Source organism: Battus philenor, unplaced genomic scaffold (genome assembly GCF_028537555.1).
Source record: "Battus philenor isolate CCGP_79_NKW_IND1 unplaced genomic scaffold, ilBatPhil1.0.hap1 SCAF_1, whole genome shotgun sequence".
Taxonomy (NCBI): Eukaryota; Metazoa; Arthropoda; class Insecta; order Lepidoptera; family Papilionidae; genus Battus; species Battus philenor.
The window spans coordinates 13,358,161-13,384,013 of NW_027181661.1; the positions used below are offsets into that span (position 1 = coordinate 13,358,161).

Here is a 25,853-nt window from a genome sequence, read left to right on the forward strand (position 1 = left end):
CAAGTCTACTGTGCGAATATGAGATTCTGGTTCCGGTGGTCAGTTTTTGTATAGAAAAACATAATTGTTTTAAATTACTAATAGTTCCTTGTTTCTTTATGAGATTTTATTCCCTGGTGTAATTTTTATCTCAAAAAATAAACATAAAAATTATAAAATTCAATAATTCTTCTACATTACAATATGGAGATAAACTTTTTAAAACTTTTAACGGAAATTTATTTGATATTGTTGAAAATAGTTCGGAGTATAAGTATGAAAAGTTTAAATAAAACGGCGTTTATGGTGAAAGGGCATAAGATTTATGCATCACAATTTCAGCAGCAAAGTGTGTTAAAGCGCAAGTGTGCTGTAAAGTTCTTCGACAAAGTCGCAGCATTCATTGTGGGTCGCAGGCTCGCAGCTCCCAGCTCACAACGCTCGCGATCGGCATTCGCGGTCCGACGCTTGCGAGGCACGCACGGTGCCTACGCACTCGCCGCAACGGGCACAAACTTGAACCATTCCAGTCCAGAAGTAGCTTACAGCCATGAGGGTCTGTCCAACAGCCCTCCTGCTCGCCCTGACTCTTCTAATCCAGGTAAGTTGAATTTTTCAGCACTTAAAAAAGTTTAGAAACTTTTTCGGCGTTCGCGAATTTCTTTCGGTTGCTCCCGAACTTGGTGCAAACTTGGCCAGTAACCATTTGAACTAACCTAGCTAAAAATAATAAACCAGGACCCGTCAGAGCCGGTTTTCGCATGTTGTGCGTATTTTATAACTTTATGGCGCATATTTTACAGCGCAAAAATGAAAATTATAATTAGTGTAATAATTTTGCAGTTCTGTTTAGTTTTTGTGTTAAGGATTTGGTTATTTTAGAAAGATGAATTAAATTAAAAACTTGGAATTAATATTCACATTAATGTGTATTAACTAAAAAACAATATCTAAAACGATTCTTCTCAATTATTTCAATAATCGAAGTTCTTTTTTAAACTATCTTATAACCAATGCTACTCATCTCTTTACTCTACCGTAGCACTCTTTTACTTTCTCACAAAACAATGTAAGAAGTTGTGTTCTTAGCTTTGATTAAACCAACAAATAAGACATATTTTTTAAAAATAAAACAATAATCACAGTATTATTTATTGTTTTAAAATTTGTTGATATTCGATCTTTTTAATTTTTGGGGACATTTAAGTTTTAAAATGTAATAATATTAAAAAAAAATTAAATATAATTAACATGAGCTTTACTTTATTTAGGCAATTTGGAGGAAAATCTTACGCAGATATATAAATTTTAAGCACGTAAAATGTTAGAGAGATATATATAATCTTTCTTTCATTTAAAAATACTTTAAAATAATTTGATATAAAATGTCTTAGTTAACATATTCAGCCCCGAAGATTTAAACGAAAAATTTTAAGACTTTAATAAAACTTTTACTAAAGATAAATGTTTTACAAAATTGTTAATATATTTTTGAATTAATTTATTATATTGAAGGTCTATTGTGTTTTTGTCTATTGTCTTCTCATAATAATAAAATGAAAAGAGACCCGTTACGCTTAAAAAAGATGTTATTAAATTTTGTGAAAAGAAAATTTTACTAAAAATTTAACACTTATTTCATATCATCGAATCGTCTCTATGTGTTTACACTAAAGACAATTCATAAAAAGATTCCTTTGACGGGATGGATTTGCTGAAACTCCGCAGATATCCAGTATCCGCTTACCGTTTGATTAACAAATTGAATTAGGATAGAATACGAATTGCTTGCGAATCTAGCGTTTATCGTCCAAATAATAATTTAAGTGCCATGCGATTTTTCATTTTTTATTCCATCGTGTTGATAATTTACACTATATATAAAAAAATTTCCTTGTAAATATCGAAACGGATTTTTAGGGATCTCAATATTGAGATAAAGTGTGTATATATATATATATATATATATATATATATATATATATATATACTGAGAGATAAAAATTTCTATCTTATTTTTCTCAGTACGTAGACTAAGTCCTATTAGGTTTAATTAGCTCTTCTGACACGTAAAGATCTTATTTATTTTCTTTTATAATTGCTGATTAGTGATATAGGAGCGGATGTACGGTCTTGTTCATTTTCAATCATGTAACATAGAAAAATTCGTTAGCATTCTTGTTGTAAAAATGTTAGTCAGTAATTGATTATCGCTCTTAAAACACCTAGAATTCGAATCTAGTGTTTAAAAGGGTTTTAAACAAAAAAAAATGGATATCCGACTTGCATAGATATAATTACTAATACAGAGCTATTTTACATTCGTTGGACCAACGTAATAAGAACTATGTTGCTCTACAATCACGAACTAACTGCTTCAATTTTCTAAAGCGTGGTCTGTATTAAAAAAAAGTTCTACTTATTAATATTAGTAACACGCGTAAAAAATCAAAGTTATTTCTTGGTAAATTATTGGTTAATTAAAAGTTGAAACAGGAAACGTGCTCACATCGTCATTGTTAATAACAAATTGTCACATATGTCCACGGCCCAGAATAATTTACGGAGACCATCGTACTATTCCAGGGAAACTTTAGTATGATGCACGACGATGACACCTTATACGTGTACTGTCAAATTGTGCCTCTATTGTATATTATGTCTGTATGATACTACCTTGTCAACTCGGGTTTGGCAAATGGAATAAGTACTAGATTTTCCACTATTATGTATTTCTTTTTATATTGTTTGTTCTATGAATTCTGTATTCTCAGTCTTTTATTATGTTATTTGTAGTTTTGTGTAATTGTTGAAAATTCTGTAGCGATTTATTAATCTATATTTTCTTTGTTATTTGAGGTACCGTAATAACAAGTTACTAACTTGTATTATGAGTAAAGAACTTACAGAGAAGAAGTATAGAATTGTTAAAAATATATACTAGACGCTCTTGCTGGTCGGTTTGTATTATTATTATATTCTGCAATACAATCTCAATACGCAACATTTTTGTCTAATTAACAAAGTCTCTTTCGGTTTGAGACTATAAAATTGAAAAGTGATCAATCTTTCTTGTACTTAAGATTTCCTTTCATTAACTACACTCTCTAAAATCTGTAGCTGATGATTTATTTAAACTCCTTAAAATTCATTTTTTTAACAGGGTATACGATTCTAAAAAAAGGTTGAAGCTAGTTTAAAATCATCCGCGAAAATTTTTTTGACAAGATTTATAAGGAAATTATGGTATTAATTAGGACACAATGACATGGCAGGGATTAGTATAAATTTCACGTGTCAAATTAAAACGATTTATAACATCAAAACAAAAAGAATATTATTTTCATTGTTTTATTAAAGGATGAAACTAGTTATGATATATATTTTGAAAAGTTGTGCATAAAATAAGTACGTTTCTAGACGGGTGAAACAAAAGCACGACAGAATGCCAAAAATATGACATCGAAATAAAGGTTGCACATAATGCATTGTTCGTACATTAAAATCATTATCAATAGGCGATGCAAAATGCCCATATCAAAGTGTAACGGACGTGTATCCTTAAAGGGAGTGGAGTCGAGCCACATAATGTATTACAAATACGCGTCGCACCGCGAACTCAATTTGCCATCTTGAAAATAGGACACTTCTTAAAAGCTTTCGTTCTGAACTCTTTATGCATTAAACGCCTTTAGTACTAACATCGGTGTGACGACGAAGTTACCGGTATACAAGATTTGTGTTCAGGAGTTTTATTAGTGTTACACTAAAAAGCATATTATATTTCAATGCCACATTGATTAGTATATGTTGGTGGCCTTTTCTTAAGACCGCCAGGATGACCGGTCTTGCGCTGCCTGCATCCAGCGACTCACCGCGACCCTATTTACGTCGTCGGTCCACATATAACTAATATTTCATTCATATAATAACATTTTGTTAGCACTTCTCTAAGTTAGACGTATTAATATAGATAAGATAAAAAGATATAATAATTGGTAAACGTGCACTTGACAGTAAAGAATGCGTACACACTTAAACTCAATTTTCTTATTTTTTAATATTTCTTAATTTCTTTCGTGGACGAAATTTTAAAGCCATTTTAATCATGCATTATCTTTTTAAAAGGTCACAGTAATATTGAAGTATACCTATAAATTGTTTTCAGATTGTTTTAGAAGTAATCGGCACTTACCGAAAATCTATGTTAAAATTTTGTTTTGAAATCGTCCTTTTTTAATGAAGGCTTTATTTGTTATGCTTTTTACATTTGTATATTATTATTGCCTCTTAATTAAATGACACTGCAAAACAAACTTGCGCTCCTTATAGGCTGCGTAATCGCGGGAAAGACGATAACCATTGCATAGCTAATAGGGCGATGAGAAATGCGCTTATATTACATTCATTTGAGAACTTGCAAATTACGTCCTCATAACTGCGTTTCGAAGATTGTGATACAGAATGAGATCACGTTTATATCTTGTAATATTATTAAACTCAAACATGCAACAGTCAATGTTTCATTAAAGTACATTCTTTACTCTTGGTACTTGAGGTTTATGGAAGATCAACTGTTCAAAAAATTACCTTCCACCGAAACAACATTGTAATACGTCTATGGCAAACCTTATTTTTTAACATCATTAACAAAATATGTTGAATGAAATTATTTTAAATAACGGCGAGAAAGTTTCAGGTGCGTAAATAGGAAGTTCGTTGAGAATTAGTGAAACTTTTTTTTCAATAAACTTTTACTATACTTTGTCATTATATATTTACACATGTAATTTTATTGAACACAAATGATCATTGATTTTTTTTGGTATTTCGCATATTTTTAATGTATTTTTATTTCTTTATTTTTTAGCACTTTCTGTACTCCATAGACAATAAATAGAAAAATAATGTAAATATTTTATTGATGTATAAAAAAGTCATTTGTCATATTATTCATAATTATTAAATAATTGTTTTGTATTAAATATGCATTAATGAATACCTAGCATACTTACTGCATTAATTTTACGATGCTCACTGTAGAGTGTGGATTTACCTCTGAAAGTATTGATCTTATTTATAATTTTTCTACATTATTTTTCCAACGAAAGCAAAGAAAATGTATCTAAAACGCTCATAATATACAGGTAGTATAAAAAATTAAAAAAAAAGCGACTTCCAGAAAACTATAGAAAGGAATCACTGTAACAAGAGTTGCGTGAGTTGTAATATATATTAAATGAAAAATATGTATCAATACATCTGAATAGTGTAAAATAAGAAGAGAAGATGAGCATTCAGGCGAATAGGGAGACACTTTAGCTTGGAACGAAATTCAGAAACGTTATCGCATTTACATTGGTAAACTACATATGACGTTAGTTTGTCAAGTTAGGCGTGGGTGAGATTAGTTTACAAAACGTCGGCATTGCATATATTGCATACATGCAGCAAAAAAAATGTAATAGAGTAATCTTAGTTGCAAGATGATAGAAATTACGTATTATTCGTAAGGAAAAAGATGATGTAAATGTCTTTATTACTGCTAGATGAAGAGTCCAGACAAAAAAAAAAACAAGTGCTACATCATTATTTTTCAATTTGACTAAAAGGAACAATGGATCAATTAAAAACTAAATTAGGCAGTAAAAAGTACTTAACGGTAATGTTAATAGTATCCCAAAGAATTGGAAGTAACTTATGGAACATGTGTACTCGAGTTTGTGATAATCTTTTAACCTACAAGACTGAAATATTGGAGAGTGTTAGTAAATCAATGAAAAATACTTTTTAGACATTTTAAAAGTTTATTACGTATTTACGAAAACACGAACAAAAGTTTTATTTAAATCTAATTTTTATTATTTTTTTCTTCTTGCACCAATATGACAGTCAAGTTCATACGCTCAAGACAAATTATTAAATTTTGTCCAAGAAGTGTTATGAATAATTTATGATATTGTTTCACGCCACTTCCATGGTAACAATTAAAAAAAAATACCACTGACAAAAAACTGTTTGAATTGAAAAACATTACTAACAGTTTATGGTGGTTGAGTAAAGATTATCATTAAAATATATAGAAAACAATTGGTTTAGGTAAATTTTCTATTCAATTTATATCTTAGTATAAATTGAATGAAGTGTTTTAAAAGATTTTAAAATAGTGTTCGAACATGTTTTAAAAGATTTCAAAGTCGTGAATAACTGTCACCTTAATGCTATGTTACTCAAAACGACGTATTATTACTAAAAGTTCGGCCAGTCAGTTGGTACATGGCTAAGTATATTAAATACATGCAGTGTTTTACCTGTCGTACAGATGTTTGTGTTAATCAATAATAAACCTTAGAGTCTACATAGCTAAATGATTAAGTCCCTTAGCAACAACATCGACAGTCGTAACGTAGAAGTTTCAATGTTTCATGTGATTACATCATTTGAGGCTTTGAATACTCTCCGTTGTTCTTGAGATTTGTGCGAGGCAATAGAAGTCATGTATTTAGTTAAGTTTACATTTTTGTACACACTAGTTAAACGCATATATATCGTAATATTGATGCCCCTTAGCTATTTCAGTTTGCTGGTGATTAGTGCTTAATTGAACATAAGGCATTTAATTGGATAAAGAAGAAGACGGCACTTAAACGTCGTTTATGCGTAATAAACTATTGTATTTTGTGATTGTTTACTAGACACATAACAACTTAATATGAGGCACTATATAGCGTCTTTTTATTATTAGGACTGAAAAAATTGTAACAGGGAAAATTAAAAAAAAATCTGTACTTATTGTGTTTAAAAAAAAAGAGAAAAAAAAACATAACTTTTTGAACAAAATTTAAGCCACTATGACATAACATATAACATTTGAAATATTGAGAGATGTATCAATTTAATCGAGTTTCAGTTAAGTGATGGCGGCTATTCGTATAAATAATGTACCATGATTCTATTTTCAGTTCTCGCTTGTCAAGTTCAACCGTAACCTTTTCCAGAACTAAACTAAATTTCATCGTTGAAAAGCTTTTTTCATAAAACTATTATCGTAATTAATAACTGTAATAAGCAAAACTGTAAGTCAGCAAAGTAAGTAAATAAAATACGAGAAAATTTTGTTCCCTGGTTTTTGTAATTTTATGATATTTCAAAAATTATTACCGACATAAAAAGACTTTTTTTTTTCAAAAACTAAGATCTTGTAATTATGAGCGAGATTATTAAATTATGAATAGAATCAAGTTACGAAGTCATTAACAAACGGCAGAATTCACCTCAGTGCTTGGAATAATATTAATAATATTGGATAACGTGCAAGAATGTAATCTAACGGACAAAAATTGTAAGTATAAAATGTAAATTAAGATTGACAGTAGATTATAAAGTAGGTATTAAATAATCATTTTATAAAGTATATTTTGTACCGTTTACGACAGATGTCAACATGTCGTGACCGAAATGATGACCCGACCAAATCTGCAACACATATTTATCATTCTTATCTTAGTTTCCCGGCAACTAGATAAATTGACGCCTAAATTATTAACACGTAGTTAACTATCCACATAAAATTGTTGTAGATGAAATTTTTAAACAATACACACATAATTATAATAAATAGAAAATACTCTTGTATGAATTTGCTATTGTTTTTGCCAAAAAAAAGTTTTTTTCATAAAATATCTTTTAATACCAGCGATAAAGGCTTTTCTATAGGCCTTAAACTCATCCCTACTTTCTCTCTGAAATCTTTACGCGTAATGTTTTAAGCTCTTTTAAATTATGTTTAATTAGACTGATAAATTAAAAATGGTACTACAACTATCTATTGAACACTTATCGTTGAATTTGTGACTTTTGTAAGTTTTAGATATAATCGAAAAGTAACCTAAAATCGAAATATATCCCGGTTTTAAGCACATTGTTTACAAAAATGCAAGCACGTTGCGTTTCATTTTGTAATTTAAAACCTTATCGTAAGTAGGCAGTAGTGTCTGTTTTATATCATTTTAGTAAAACTTTTATTTAAAACAATAAAGAGAGGGAGAGAAAGTTAACAGGTATATTCAAAGCATACGTCATGAGTCAGAAAAATCAAAGCAATGAAAATGTAACTTCTAAAATATAACGTTTATAATATGTACATTAAACCCCGGTAAAAAAATATTGTTCAACTGTGAGGATCCAGGGGTTCTGTCACATATCTAGCTTATATTAGTTGCAACAGCAGCTGTTTGAATGATCAAGATTGATATATATAAATCAATCTAGTGTTTTTGTTTACTAATATAGTTACAAATAAAAAGTAATTAAAATTATTATAGAAATAAAAATGAACTGCATTTTAACGCGATAGCCATTTGTAATTGATTTTAATTATTCTTTCAACCAGCGATTGTTAAAAGATCTAAAACGAATATACAGCGATTGGTTCCGGATGGTAGTTAACGGGTAAAATCCAATTTGCTTATACCTGGAACTGGTGCTCCTCGAATCATATGAAGTTTGTTAACCTCGTCGATAAAATTAATTGGTTGTATAATTTTAAGAAACAAGCAGAATTATATAAGTTGACTGGATTTTTAAAACTACAATAATAAGGGCTGTGCCTGCCAGTATGTTCCTCTATGATGAACGATATTGACGTAACATGAATGAAATTATAATAAAACTCGAAAGTATCGGTTAGGTATTTTAGAAATAAGGTCACATATCAAATGCGCTGCATTTGCGTAGTTGCTGATAGATAGAAAAATTAAATCCAGGGCATCGTAAACGCAAGTTACTTGTTCAGTTATCAGCGTTTAAATGATCGACTTCGTATAAATAACTTGATCGTGTAATATATCTTCTGCTATCAAGTGTACTGAACTTCGTTGCGACTAGACTTGTATATGTGGGCCACTTCCCGATACTGAGAACACATTTTTCTATCAACGAGGGTCACAGGAGATAAACATATTTTTTCTCACAATCTACTCTCATAAATTTATTAGATAATGTTGCACATTCAAATCAAGCCAATCGTCTCGCCGTCACCTTATTTCGTTTTCTTAGGCGGATATACACGGAAATGAAATACTGTATTTTAATCAAATAACTTTTTGCGGTAGCTTAAAGCTTTAGGCTTGATAATGCATTCAGATTATTTTTAGATTCGAATAAAACGGCAGTTGGAAATTCCCCCCTTTGCACGTTATCTTCAGACAATGAATTTATCTAATTAATATTTCATGTAAATATGTTATGCATGCAACTCTTAGTAAAAAATCCCTCGGTATCTTAAGACGAAGGTTTTCGTCCAATGTCTGTTACCAGTGACGACACTAAAAAGTGGTCTCTTACCCATTTTTCCTGACAAGCTCACTAAGTCACGGAGAGCCATTTCTCTACGAGATAGAATCAGGAGTGAAGAGATGTGTAGATGAACGAAAGTAACCGATAAGTACTAGCCCTATGGATTTGCAAGTTTAAGTGGCAGTGCATAGGTCACAAAGAGCGCAAAACTATAACATGTTGGTCGCCGGAGCCTTAAGGTTCTGATATCATACCCCTGACCTGACCCTGTCCTTCCCAAAAAATAGGAACGAGTATAAAAAAAGGTTCTGATGTGGAGATCTCAGACTAGCATGCATAGCGTAAGACGTTCATTCTCAAGGTGAATAGCAGGCACCTTCCTCCCGCTCCTATTGGATATCCACGGGGTAGGTCCAGGACTTCTACGTCCTACGGCTGAAATAATTATAATGATTTCGTATGGTAACAGCCAAGTTGATCCATAATCAACAAGTATTACTTTATGGTAACAATCTAGCAATTAATTTTGCGTTTCCCATAAACCGTAGCTTTTAGTCTTTTAAAGTCGACCCCAATGATTACTAGGGTTATCTACTGTGTTATCGGCACACTATCGTTTTGTGTCAATCTCAATTTTAGTCGTTATAATTAAACAAATGTATATTTTCTTTTAAATTTTTTGTATCCAATTATCTTGCTGGTTATCGTCTTGGCCTAACCCTTGTGTGGTTTGCACAATAACTCGATAAGAGGTTTGCGTATGGTATAATATATATAAGCATTAATGAGAAAAATATATGTATTTTTGGATGGGTTAAAGGTCAATTTTAATATGTGATAAATAATATGTAGACTTTAACTGTACGGAGAGTTATTGTTTTATATAATTGTACTCTACTAGGACGTATTAGGCTGGCGTTGCTAGGTGATGTCATTTGCCTAATAAAAATTTCTAATTGAATATCGATTTTGACACGATGTACTGGGTGAAATTTGGATAATAATTACAGATTCCGATAAAGATAAGAGCAGAGGATGCTTTTTTATTTACCTTTTAAGCCAGTAATCGCATTAGATAATACAGAATTGTTGTTAAGATTTTTTATTCTACAATATATGCGATCACGACTTTTGGTGGTATTGATAACGATATTTTATTTTAAAATTTATGTAAGAGAAAATTTTACTTATAATTAATAACAACGGATTTTTGTTTTATTAGGTTCAATTGGCAATATTTGATAATGTACTTTATAAATAATGCTATTGAATAATTCGAATAATAGTTTCTAAAAATGCATCGTTAATTTTGTAATAAATTATCCATCATGGTCAAATGTTATATAGAGATTTCAAAATATTTCTGTTTTCGTGATAATAACTTATATAATGAAATGTATAACTTACACCTATTATATATATGTATATATATATATATATAGAAGTGCTATTGAACAATTTTGAAAGGATGAAAAATTTAGTAGTGCCGAAGGTGTCGGATCGTAAAAGAATAAAACGTTGGAGGGAGAAAAAAAAATATCTTGCCGGAACGACCCCGCAAGTTTGCCGTGATTTAAGCTTAGCTATTCTTGCTTTTTTAATAAAGGACATTGGAAGTATTTCAATTGAAATGTGTTTAATTAATCTACATGTAGTCTATTAGTGTCCATCTATTTGGGTAGTATTAAAAAGTGTATAATTATTTGAAATTGGAAATGTTTAAGCTGATTGATGGAATCAGTTTATTTTGTAATCGATTTTAGATTATATGATGAATGAGAATGTTTATTTTATGTTATTGTTTGAAGTTATATTAATGAATATCTAGGTTTATCAGTTTAGACATTTACATACATACTCATTTTTACAAAAAGAAAATATAAAAAAAATAATTTTGAAGTTGGTTTGCATTTTTAGTTATTCCGTTGCATATGCTAACACATATAAACCCAGTAAGGCATATTAAGCGCCATGCTAAGGTATTGTTCCAGCCACCAATGAAAGTAAAATGTCTCATGTTTTGTGCGACGGGACTGATAAAGGTGCGATAAGGTCTGGCCCATATCCCATTATCAGTGTTACCTAATCTGCACGATGTGGTACAGGTAATTAAACACCTTTTGCCTTCATATAGCATTTGATGGTACCTCGCTTGCATAAACTGAAAGCACACACATATTACAAGTGCAAACAAGAGAATCCGTTGCTGACATTTCGGTATTACATTTATGGAGTCAATCTCTGTGTGATGATCTCTACAATATCTATGTGTCATTTATACTATTAACTCTCCCTCTCCATATGCATACATACGCATGTGATTATGCTTTTGTATTGATTTATCATAATATCTCTGGAACCAAAAGAGTTTAGAGATTTTAAATTTAGTAGAATTTTTTGCCAAGTACAGATGTGCTAAGAATGATTTTAACAAGATACACTCGCAAGGGGGTTGGGGGCGGCGTTCATTTAGTTCGGGAAGCAGGCGGGGTACAGGAAGTTATTTATATATTATATTTTGGTTAGACGTGATAATTTAAATTTAACAACAGAAATAAGAACTGTAAACTAAAGCAAGCCAATATTACTCTTATTACAGAATCACTACTTATAAAAATGCGTTAAATACGTAATTTTTACATATTTTTATAATATGATCACACTTTAAAAGATATCTGTCTATACAAGTTACTTATAATGACTTTGCTGATATATGTGCACATTATTTCGTACGAATGACACTGTTATCTAGTTGAGAATATATGTAATATAAAAACATAATCTGTTAGTCACAAGGGTCAATAGATTAGTTTTATTAATTAATGTTTTCTATTCCGTTGCTATGCTTATTAATATAATTGTGCATAATATTATTGATTTTCTACTAACCAATTAATATTATAAATAACTCTGCAATAGTACTCTGGTTAGAACGAACTAATCAAATGGAAAAATAAGATCACGATTATATTTTTTATTGATCTACTACTTGACGCTTTTATTTCATATGAATGAAATTAACCATAAAGTTCAAAAAACAGTTTAAATATTAAGTAAAATAATACAAGAAATTTGTTTACTGTTATGTATATAAAATCGTTAACGAATTAAAAACCGTACTCAGAAAATTTATTTACAACTTCAAATATGGATTCACTTAAAAATTAATAATTATACAGTCGATATTCAAACCCATTTATTCATCTTTATAAACAACTAAGCAACTGACAAGTTTTTTTTTTCTTAACAACCGTCAAATTTCTAATGTTCTGACACTTACGTAATTCGTTTTTACTTGCGTTAATTCGGTAAACGAAGACCTTCGTTCCAGTGTAAACAGCTCAGAATACAGGCTGACGTGTATGCTATGCTAAAGATCTACGCAAACATCATGCATTAGTTGTATCAAATTAGATAATGTGGGTTCAACGTTCCATATCCTGTACAAAGATAGTGATAACTTACTACTAAATATTAGATAATGTTTTACAAAAGTATGCAGATTCTTCTATGCAGTATTGTTCTCATTTTAAAAATTTTAATATTTTATAAAAAAAAATGTTAATAAGACATTGTTTTTATTTAAGTGACGTATTACGAAGCAGACGTTTTTCACTGTAGTTATACATTTACGTTTTTTAACTAATATGCACAATCTGTCCGTGTATTCGTCATTATTTTTCTATATTGTAATCGGAATATGTACTGGATACAAAATTCAAAAAATATGTCCCGCGCTCTCTTCGCATAGACGTCTATCCTGGAGGCTGTGAAAATGCGACTATTTAGTCGAAATTTTCTTTGTCTTATTCAAATACTCTGAAATGTTTTAATATGTGAATAATGTCTGAAATATTTTTATAACCACGAGTGACATGAAAAACTGATTTTTTTCATATACTCATTACGATTATTAGAGTTGTAACTATTATTGTTTACTTTTTCTGTTTTAAGATATGACAAAATGATTCATCGTCTATGATCTATGATGGATTTATTAGCTAAAATTTATTTTCAATACAATATTTATTAGGATACTACATTAAATAATCTCTATTTAATAATATAGGAGAAATAATATATTTCTTATCTAATTTAGAAATAGGAAGTTTTGAATAATCCCACTTATTAAATAGATTGCCATATTGAAACACTTGTTCTTACGTTCTTTTGCAGCATGTGGGCATCGGACCAGTAAATCTTTAAAATATCAATCGTTGAATTTATATAATTATTTCTTCATTAGTTACCCGTGTAAATACTGCAAGTATATTTAATTAATTTTTTACGAAAAACTTATTTAATAACATTTACTTTCGGGAAATATGTGCTGGCTCACTGAGTACGTTTAACTATTATTTAACATAAAGAGATACATTGTTTAAGTTTTTAAATAAAAATATGTGAACTATAACCAATTTAGTTTTTCTTCGCGATTCAAAAGTAATTAAAAGTTGTTAATTATAAAAGTGGTCACGCTGTTTGGAAGTTAGACTCAGTGTCAATATGATGCTTACGTCATACCATATGTTAATTTTTAAATGCATTATTTGACTAATTTTGAGGTAGTTCTTTAATACGGACATTTAATAATTTCCGTTTGTACTTCATTGTGAAATTCCCGTTTGTGACTATCGCTATTGTTATCTAAGATTTGTGGTATTTAGTATTGAGGACTTAAATTATAATTTGGAAATAGTTCCATTGCTAGAGCGATACCAACCATTAAAAAAAATAAAAATTTAAAGCATCATATAATACAATAAAGGATAAGACGTACCATATATTGCTTGTAATATTGAAGATTTAATATGAAGTTTTGTGGTTACTTCTTCTGAGTCAGAGTTGCAATGACCGCGATACTGTTTAGTTCAACCGTTTCCAGTTTGCATCTTTCGAAACGGGTTTTTACACTTTATTTCAGAGTGCCATCTATCGATTTTAGTTTAATTAAAATATTTTATAAATGAGCGATGTTTTAGCTAGTTATAAAAAAGAAACTAAAGTTTTTTTTTTTAAATTAATGTACAAAATTTTGTAAATTTACAAAAGTAGGCTATACTTTTTTTAATTTATTTGTTAATAATTATTTATTTTCTTTGCATAAATTGACAAATTACTTAGACGATCCTGTAATACGATTGTTCGCAATTTTTTATTCTCTTTTTCTACACTATATTTAGTAACCATTAGGCAAAGGAATATTCTTGTAACAACTTCAACATTTCGAAAAGTTTTTTTAATCTATCTGATTTAGGTTATGTAAGGCTGAGATTAAAATCCGCTGATTCCTTTGCTATGTTTAAATATTGGCTTAAATTGTACCATAATATTTTGAGCCTGAATACATTAATTCTTTGCATTATTTAGTCAATTCACCAGATTCAATTGTTGCTAACTGATAAGGAAAACTAAATCGATTATAAATTTCGTTGTAAGCTGCCAAACGTTTTCTAAAATGTGCATTTAATGAGTCAATTATGGGAATGAAAGTATCTACAAGAAACTTTTCCTCGCTACTGAACTGTGTAGTCTTTGATGATCATTCCAAAAAGTGAGGCGTGTGAATCCTTTTTCTTTGAAATTTATCTTTGTGGTTAACATCTGGATTTTTTCATATATCAGCAGTTTCGTATTGCTCACAATTATTGTAGGCATTATAGGTACTTCAGATGAGAGATTCATGTTTTGTTACAGCTTCCATAGTCATAGTGCTATTACGTAAATTCCAAAAAGATCTTTCCAAATTTCTGTTAAAGAACAGTCTCAAATTATTCTATTGTTTTTGTTAAGCTTTAAGATTCGTTTCTAGTATCTGCTGGTTGATTGATGCCACTTGCGAAGAAGGACAACGCTTCTATGATATTTAAGTAACCATTTTGCATAATACAACATCTAACAGTATTGGCATGTACACATCTAATCTAAATCCGCTTCATGACTCGATTTACACCTAAATACTCTGTCAAATGTTTCCATCGTTTAGCTGAAACTGAGAAAAACTTTTACAATTTTTATACAAATTGAAAGAATGCTACTTCTTCGGTACCACACTCAACTGCCTGAAAACTCTCTAAATTTAGCGAATGTGCCTGCACATGGAACGTAAATTGCATATTCGTATACTTCTTTTATTCTTAACTGAACACCAGAGTACTTTTCAGACATATTTGATGTATTGTCGTCGCTCTGCCCGCGACTACCTTTAATGCCCTAAAATAGCAAAAATCTCTCAATAAGCTGTCCGTTTTTTACGTAACTAATTATGAATATAATAGTATTTTGCTGATATAATTAACTTTAATAATTGTTTTAAAAGTGTCGCACATAAATATGATTTGCTTCCTTTTCTATGATTTCCGTATAACAGGCTTCTTTCGATAAAATGTCGTCACAGTACTCGTAAGTACTAGGATCTTAAGATACAAACATTCTCCAAATTTGCGATTATCAAACAACGTTTAACGCTTTCTTTTTTCAACTGTGAACATACAATGTACATAAGTTTAGGAATGATTTCAATTATTTTTATATATTAGTAACTTTTGTTTTGAGAATAAATGTGAGAGAAATTGTCAGTGCTTCGAGGTCCTGGGCACTGGCCCCGTGTGCCCTTATGGCAAAGACGGTACATATACTATTTACCAAAAAAATATTATCTATCCCTAACGTACAAAAATATAGATTTGTATAAAAAAGTTGTTTCTTCTGTACATGTATGCACAAATAAACAATAACAAGGACCGATGTAATTTATTTACAAGATAGTTTCTTTTTTTAATTTTCAGTCCGGGACCTTTACGAAAGAAACTATTTATAATACAAATGTGATATTGGTGCTTTGTAAAAATGCATTACTTATTTTTTATTAGAGAAACATATAAAAATTATATTTAATCCGATTTATTGTTGCTTACAATTACCGCCATACATAAAAACTCGAACGTGAACGCACACGTCGAAAAGTCTGTGGAAGGATTATGCCTGATTTAATTATTGCATACATTCTCTACTGTGTTGATTTTAATTCTTCTTTATTGTATAACATCCTGTTGTAGTATTAAATCCTTTAATAAGTTTTAGTTTTATGTTATTTTGTTGCCATATAAATAAAGCGAAATCGGTTTGATTTTATTCTCTTAGAATAATTTTTATTTAGTTATTTTCGTACAGTTAAACCTAAAGTTATGTTGTAATAAAATATTTTAGTATGTTCCAATTAATTAAAAAATATATTTATAAGACATGTATAGCGGTAAAGAATTTAAATTTAATTTATAATAATTGTAAATATTTTACTTCACTTCTAAAATTACATTTAAATTCTGTATACGTCCCTTGTAGATGCACATATAAAACGGTTACTAAAGCCAAACCGATATTTAATAATATTCATGTTTAATTATTAAACACTAAAAATTATTAGTCTATTGTCTCTAGCCGCTGTTAGTTTTTACACAAAAGCTACAAATTATTATCTAAATACTGTAAAAATTTGCGTAGTGTTATTCGTCGTAATGTAGTATTTGCAAACAATAAAATCTATCACAATTTATTTTATGAATTTCCAAAATCCAATAAAAAAGTGCTTTTGAACAATAACTTGTTTTTTATTTTATAGCAAATGTAAACATAAATTCGCGAGGCCATGGGGCCGAGAAAAAATTCCATCACAGTCAGACGGCGCCGGCGATTCCTCATTATTTCTGTTGTTTCCTATATAGCCTATGTACCTGATTTCAACAATCGGTTTTGTGCAAAACCCACTACGAATATTTTTATTATCAGATATCGGTTTATTGCCTAAAAATTAAAATGTCGCTGTTAAAAATTAACATTGTCATTTATTTTTAAGTTCTATTACTTTAATATATTTTGAACAGATTTTAACTCTAGTTTTCCTCAAATATATAGGCAATTTGATAAAAAACAATAGAGATATTTGTTTATTTTTTACATTCCATTTAATACACAACGACTTTAAAACATATTCAGATGACAGAGGCTTGGAGCAGCAATCCGATATCACCGGATATGGGAGGTCATTGAATAAACAAATTATTTATAGTAATCGAAGATTTATACTAAAGAACGTTTAAAAAATAACACTGGTTGATAATGATAAGTTAATATTATGCTCGTAAATATCCGCAGTAATCGGTTTTTTCTGTCCTGTTTCAAAAATTTATACAGTTTTTTTGCCCGTGTAAGATGAGCGCGTCATTAACTTTAAGATGTTTATGAGAAGTTTTTTACATTGTTACCATATATTACGAATACTTATATTTAGTAACAATGCTACCACACTTTGTCTTAATCATCCATTTCAATTTATTCCCAATGACACAGGGAACGTAATTTAAATCTGACCATTTGTTTACATCTGAATTTGAGCGGCGACGCATTTAACAGTAAAATGAAGTCAACGTCGCCACTGACATCATTTGCTATATTTTTACTCTATTTGTGTCCATATCTTTATGCTTTGTTTAGTTTATATCGCTTTGAAACAGAGTGAGCATTCATAATAAATTTGAATACGATTAAGTCGAAGTTTTATAAAAATATTAATATATTTAATCTTTGTGTAAAATTTTTGCTTTTATGCACTTCTGCGATATAATGGCATGTATATATGTTCTTTACCACATGTTTATAGGTTATCTTATAGCAATTATTGCAAGTAGATTATGTGATGTTATTCGAAAAATAAGTAATATCTATTTCGTTAAGTGGAGAGCGATAGCCTTGGGTCTTATATGACACAATTCATGTACCAAAATACCACGAGATATATAAATCCTTGGCCGTTCCATATCATAACGGAATGAAGTTTATGATTATCTAATCTTGTAGAGTCTATTGTCTGTAATTCATAGAGCGAAACAAGTACATAATAGAAGCCGACCATTATCATTAGACAATGTATAATAAAATATAAAAAAATCAAAGAGAAATGTAAAGATGAATTTTCAAATTAATATTAACATTATTGATTAGTACAGTAACAATACCAACTTGATCTTAAAAAAATAGCAAAATAGTGTGACTATAAAACTGCTGGAATCAGTTTCTTTGTTTCAAGTTCATTTAAATATGGTTATATTAGTAATGGAATTATGAGTAACGTGTCGATGTGAACTTGTTAAAACTTGAAAGATTTAAAAATGTTTAAGTTTTTGTTACTATTTTTTTCTTTTTGAACTATTAACATTTTAATAAACATGTATGTTTTTATTTCAATTTTTATTAAAATTTATTCTTAACGTTTTTTATTAATGCAGTCATAAATTTTACTCAAAGTTATAATTTTTAATACGAATGTAATAAATTAGACTTTATTAAATTTAAATATTAAAATATTAGTTTTATTTAAGAAATTTACGGATTATCCTTTACAGGAATTAAATACATATTTGGTCATCACAAATTCCACTTAAATACTACAAAGTCGCATCTTAGCTTGTTGACATCCTCCACAACGTCGCTCTCCCTTCTTTCTTTTAATGCGGCACAGTTGAGGGCCTTGTACCTGGCAATGGTGTCGGCACTTTCGACCCGGTAAATATGTATTCCAAAGAATGGATGAGTGAATATGATTGTCCGTACTTTACAAGTAAAATCTAACTTTTTAAAAAGCATTTATCTGCTTCTACGAACTAGTTTGATCCTAATGGCAATAGGCGTGATTTCCTTTAATATGAATTACAGAAATTTTACATATTGGTTTAAAAATAAGTGTTTTAATACACTAGTCTCTATATCTGAACCTATGATTATTTGATAAATATGAAATTTAATGAAAAGTAGTAAACTAGATTGACTATAAATTTTATTTAACTAATATTTATTATCAATAAAAATAGCAATAAATTTTATTATATGTATTACATGAAACCAAGTCACATAAAAATACACATATAGAGTGCACATTTAAAAATTCAAGCACTTCCTTTGAAGATTAAAACAATAACTTATATAGAACAAACAAATATTTTGGATTAATGCAATAAAATATTATTTTGAAATTTAAAATTAAATTTTTCATTAATAAAAATTTATTTAATTTTATTAGTATGTTATTGAATTTAAGTGGTTACAGAGACGATCTGTGAAATTGATTATAATTAATGGTTCAGATTAAAATTTTAGTTAACGAATTAATTATAATGAATAAAAAAATAAAATTAGATAACTTGTATGTCGAATAATCTATAGAAATAAATTTTCATTATCGGAATTCTGGTCTTAATTATGTTTCTTATGTCTTATATTAATTTTAGGAAAAATTAACAAACCTAATTTAGTAGAGTCGGTCAATATTTTAAATTATATTAAATTAATTAGAAATCAAGTTTTATTGATAGATGTCATTTAAAATCAAAAATATGATGTAAGACCTTTAAAAGTTTACTGCTGGTGCCTAATACATGCACTTTACAACTTCTGAATGTTTTTTCGTATAGCATCTTTGAATCATATTTACCAATTCATGACATTGACTTTAGATTTTTGTAAACGCGACGTTAGATTTTTTATCAATGTGATATTCTTATAAGCAGTGCATCAGTAAAATGGTTTCCAATACGTGAACCTATATACCTGTATAGCATATCGTCTTTTTAAATATAAATCTTTACTTCTGCGATTCATTTTAATATAAGCCATGCGATCGACGTAAATGTAGCTTTCAGTTTTGTTCCACTAATGATGCACTCTTTCATCGCTGACCTTGTAGTAAATCTGAATTTTCGTACAAACAGGTATTTATTTTGGCTTTAACTGTAAATGTTCGTTGACGTGTTCTGGATATTCACTGGAATGCCGTTTTGTTTACAGTACATTTTCTCACCTTGTTATTGGTGGTTATTAAGACATAAATCCATATATTTTAATTCGCTAACGTAACAAAATCGAAAATATATTTTTTTTAAAAACTTAAAGTTCATTAGCCTGCGTGATGAGAAACTATCCTCCAATGTTTTTCGGGTACGAAGCTTAGCACTCAATTTTTTTCTTACCGTTTTGAAATTAGTGTCTTCTCCCCACCTTAAATTCTTCGAGTAGTTCCATTAATAGCTGATGTTTTCTGACAAGATAAAATTACGTATTATTCCATATATTTCAATGTAATGTTAGGGTTACATTGAAATATATGGACTTATTTGTATAAATATGATAATCAAAAGAGTTTAGATATCGAAACGATTTTAATAATACTAACCTTTAAAATTTAGGTCACACGACAGATTTAAACAATAAGTTCAATACCTTTTGTTCTCTTTTAAATTGTTAACACTTTATTTAGTTATCGAATTTTAATTTGGACTGCACTGCCTTTTGGTTGTGTAATTCCCAGAAATATATCTTTGATCACGCCAAAATAATAGTCTGACCAAGTTTTATAGCTATAAGTGCCATAGTTTGAAAATATGCATTTTTAATGATCACCTCTTTAACTTTGAAGTAATATTTCGGTAAAATTTTTAGTTGAATTTTAATTGGCAATTAGATTATCTCCAGAAAATTTCAAGTATTTGAATGTTACAGTGTCAAATAAATCGTGATAAGTCAGATATAAGAGGAAAACTCCTAAACATAAATAAAGATAGTTTGGATAATCTTTACTACCCCTGAGTTTAAGAAGTACAGTCTTTATGTAACCTTTTTATCACAAAAAAGACTTCACAATCGTATTCATTTTTTTAACACTATTACCTAGAGCACATTAAAACTTTTCTATCTCTTGAAATTAGTTAAACGTATCTAAAAATAACACTGCAGACACACACTCTCCGTTATTCAAATAAGTCCAAAAATGTATCCATTTGTATAATGTGATAAAATTCTCCGCGAGGGCTGTTCGCTACTTTGCCGTTCACTCTTATTAATGATTCTCTGTTAATGTTTTTTTTGTCTCTGTGTACAGTCTTACTAAATCTCGAGTGACAAATTATTTTGCAATATTAGGTTATAGCTAATTAGCGGAAACTCGTTTTTATTGTTCACTAAACACGCGCCCCGTCAACGCCCTTAAAAGCAATGCTAATTAGCAGGTTTAACGAAACGACGGCGTGCGGATATGATGGCTATGTACCGAATTACAACGTTTGTTTTTTTACTTATTCACTTACGGCAAGAGGTAGTAGCAAGTAATAATGTACTGCTATTTAAAATTTTACAATTGTTCACAAACATTGATTGTTTGTTAAACTCTAATAAACACAGCTTTCAGTAAAGCTTTTAATTAATGCCTGGCAGAAAGTATCCCAGAGCGGGCAGAGATAATACAAAAAGTAAAATAATCTGTGCGTGATTCTTTTTGAGTGGTCTCTTTGTGAAGTACCTCTGATGACTTTGATTTAACCGTAGATATTTTACGATACAAAGATAAATAAAAAAAATACTTAATGTTTTCAAGAACCCTGTATCGCTTCTTACGTTCTTTTAAAGCATATGAGTATGCAATGCTCCTGTTAAAGTAAATTTAACCTAAACAGCTGAAAAGAAGCGAAGGAAAATACAAAATCCACTTAGGACATATAATAGACGGAAAAGATCGCAGAGCGTCCAAGTTGGCCGCTCTACGATACTTTGATCGCGGGGCTTACATGAAAAATATGGCGGTAATTTTGTATGCGGCGTAGTGTCGGATGGCATGATCGAAGCGGGACAAAACGCGCTGGAATGGGGGCTAATTGGGCAAGGAATGGGCACGCTCCCCGCTTAGTATTCCGCAAGAGGCTGCTTTTCGTCTCGCTCCTAACATCAATCTCAATACGGGCTAGATGACGGCGGAACGGAAAACGTTACTGTGGACACAGAACCCCTCTTAGTGCCTTGACCGTTAACTTGGATGGCACACGTTGATTGATCCTTGCATGTCTCAAGTATGCGATTAAGCGATGTTTGATATTTTTACTTCTTCAGTTCACATGATTAGTTTTTAAAAGTTGAACTCACAGGAAATGATATAAGAAATTCCATTTATCAAACATTTAATACTAGGCATTCTACATATTCCAAAATATCCACAAAGGCGGATTGTTTTACGAAAAAATATTTTTTCCTTATTACTGTGTACGTGACGCTCGACTTTTTGATAGCGTTTTTGACCAACCGGAAAAATATTGAATAAAGACAAAGTTTTTTTTTACAATATTTTTAAATTAACCTAATTAATAACCTACTCACAGAGATGTGAAATGTTAATTTAAATATTGGAATGAACCAAATAAAATTTCGAAGAAATCATTCATGCCAGATCAACGGTAACATTTAACTGTTAAAAAAACTGAACGTTATTTAAACAGAAACTGAAAAGGTTGGAATCATACTTGCAAAAGTGCGGTCATACCAAATTTTGCCAACCACGGATCCCCCGATATCCCAACCGTATAACAATGGTCAAAATCTTCGCGTCGTCCTACGATAACATGAAGATACCATTAAGTTATGAATAAATGTATTATATTTTCTCAGTTATATTTTTAATAAGTTAAAGGATTATTTCGTTCTAATATCATCTATACATTGTCTTTTATGTAATATTTTTATAAGTATTATTACGGTTTTTTTCTAAAGTCTAGTGGTTTATATAACTTAAATTGATATGCAATTGGCATTTGTAGATTCCACAGGTGCAAATTGACAGGTGCAGAGGGCGTTTAATCTTTTTTATGCCAACTCTGTTTATTGAAATAGATACATTTAATTTAAATAATTTTTAATATTAAATATTCTCACATCTTTTACTAAATATCTTTAATTGGTGGTCCTCTTAAAAGTAACACAAATAAAATACCTAATAAATATCAAAACGTGTTTAGTGTATTGTTGTTTAATTAAACAAACTTTAAACAGTGTACATTAAAAAATAACAATTATCGAGTAATGAAACTTTAAGTAGATGAAGCAATTTTTTCCAAAATAAATTAATAAGCAATTATCGGTACACTGATATTATGCCGTCGGATTTTAGCCGCCACTTTTAATGCATTATTCATTTACTACATTAAGTCCAAAACATTATCAAGTTATTTCCGTTTATTTGTATTAATAATTACACTAAATGAAGTTGCACTAATGTTTATTTTTCTAAAGGATAATAAATAAGCATATAATTTTTTTTCGCTTGTTTTATTCATCTTCGTCATCATCCTTTTAGTCATAAAACATCCATTGCATAGGCCTCCCTCATAGATTTTAAATAGAACCGGATGGAAGCGTCCTGCATACTGCTACTTCCGAAGACCTTAAGAAGGTCATCTGTCAACTTTGTGGGTAGACTTTCTAGGCTGCGTTTGCCGATCCGTAGTCTCCACTCTAGAACCTTAAAACCTTTGTAGCCTGTTATATTGTCTACCCACTATGACTTTATCTGACCAATTGATCGTGTAGAGAAATCCTAAGCGTAGCCAAAAGACATTTCATTATGCTGATATATTTATTCTCATTTATTGTTACTAATAATAGTCATCTATAGCGTTTTAATAATATTCACACAATGTGCTAACGTATCAAAATAAAGTGAGTATGGCGACACTCGTCTTATCTTTTCTAATTCGCTTATGTTCTTTCTTAGAGGTATTTCTATTAGTCATTACAGCATACATCATTAAATAGTTGATGACGGGGGTATTTGTACTCTTAACGATAATTTGCATAGTATTATTAAACGATACTTGTTTACCGCTTGACATAAATAAATTGTTTTATTGCATCTTATAAAAGAGTTAACGGCCGCGTGCGAATCCGCAACGTTTTTATGGTATATTACAATAATTTATTTTTCTAAATTGAATGGCGATCTTTTAGTACGTCGTGGGTACAGAGTAAGTCTATTTTACAATATTTCATAAAACTATACTTAATTGGTTGACGTACAATGTTTTCGTGATTAACTTTTTTGTTCGCAAGCACAGATGAGTCCTGCGCTTTAAAGGGATGAATACCGTCGTCATTAACCGTATCCCGTAACTCTATAAAGGTTCGGACGATCCACTGAGCGGATTACACGCTCCTACGCGAATGCACGTTTTTCATAATACGTCAATTTTTTTAGAACAATTATGCGAATTATGGCATAATTTATACCCTAAAAGCTTTTCACTATTTTTGTTAGTTATCCTATTCTTACCTCCTTCTCCTTCTGATTTTTTTGGTTTTTATTTATTTTAACAATAATATTTTTTTAATAAAATGAAATTAACTTTGCATTCTCAATGAATTATTAATTACACTTATACATACATCTTTATAATTTATATTCTTAAAAACATATTTCTTGATACCATACAGACAATTTTTTTTTCAACAAATATTGTGGAAATATTACCACTTAGAATTTTTAATATTTGTAGTTATTAAAATAATTACTAAAATCGGTAATCATAGGGAGTTAAATTTATGATTGGTACTGCAGGCGCGTCATGACCCTTCATTAAATATTTAACCTGCTTTACCAGGACAAAAAAACCGTCTTGTTTTTTAATTCGTCTATCTATAACGTACGATTAATATTTTACTAGTATATCCTGTTAGTGTTCACGTATTGTTAGCACGCAAAGACTTAATACAAGATAATCCCAATCTCACCCTTTAAAAAAGAGCTGTTAAATGCTCTTGTTTGACAAAAACTCTTTTACATTTCGTCGAAAAGGAATTACGAGTGACGTTAACAATGAGGCTGGATCTGTAGGTATGTATTTACTTATCGCCGGTCGCGTTGGAGTGGCAGACAGTCGCGACTTGGTTCCATATATTTCATGAGCTATTACACTCAACCCCTCTAAACAGACGGTTAACCTAACTTATATAGAGCTGGAATAAAGATTCTAAAAACGAAAAATGTCATATTTTAAATTAAATGTCGTGATTACTGTTACTTTTTGTTTTAAAAATATTATAATTTATCTTTGAATAAGGTTAAAATATAATATCGATGCTAGAGACTCTCTTAGAGACAATTTTAAAGACATAAATCGTATATGTTAATCCGGCTATAAGAAAATTAATAAATATATAATAAAAACCAATATATATATAAGATTAGTACTAAAAATAAAGGTAAGCTCGTTATACCTTGCTTTACATTTTATATCTATGAAAAAACCAAAAAAATATAACTTCAACTAAATTAGTAATTCTGGCTTGTAATAAATTTATGACGTTTATTAAAGAAAATCCTGTAAAAAAATTCTTTCACAGTGTGAAGAATTTTTTGGAGTTATATATTATTATTCTTAGATTTTTTAGGCTCTTTTCCATTCATGGAGCGTTCGGTACACTGAAGTATTTTTTTATAAGGAGCTCAATCTGATTCTAGTTCAAATCGAAATGGGCTTTTCTGACTTTCTTCTCACGACGTACACAAATGGTCACCGTAAATGATCTTGTGTACGCATTGATGAGAATAAACGAATAAATGCATTTGGCAATACGTTGATTTACTACTTATTAGGTATTTATGGGGAAGACTGCATTAATTAGTAGATTGGTAAATTAATGAAATTACAGACTTTGTTTGATACTTTTCTTTTCTAATTCCTTTAGTTAACAAAAAGAACTTACTCTAG

At 29.8% G+C, this 25,853-nt stretch overlaps 1 protein-coding gene across 7 annotated transcripts in view; it reads left to right on the forward strand.

Moving 5' to 3' along the window:
* Positions 1-431: 431 nt before the first annotated feature.
* Positions 432-25,853, forward strand: part of trol (terribly reduced optic lobes) — a 130,195-nt gene continuing 104,773 nt past the window's right edge. For 6 of the 7 annotated variants that reach the window (XM_068761363.1, XM_068761393.1, XM_068761370.1 and 3 more), the window contains exon 1: positions 432-580. In XM_068761363.1, the coding sequence (XP_068617464.1) occupies positions 530-580 (51 nt within the window). In that variant the 5' untranslated portion in view covers positions 432-529. The remainder of the gene's footprint in view (positions 581-25,853) is intronic. The other variant, XM_068761409.1, reaches the window with a different exon arrangement.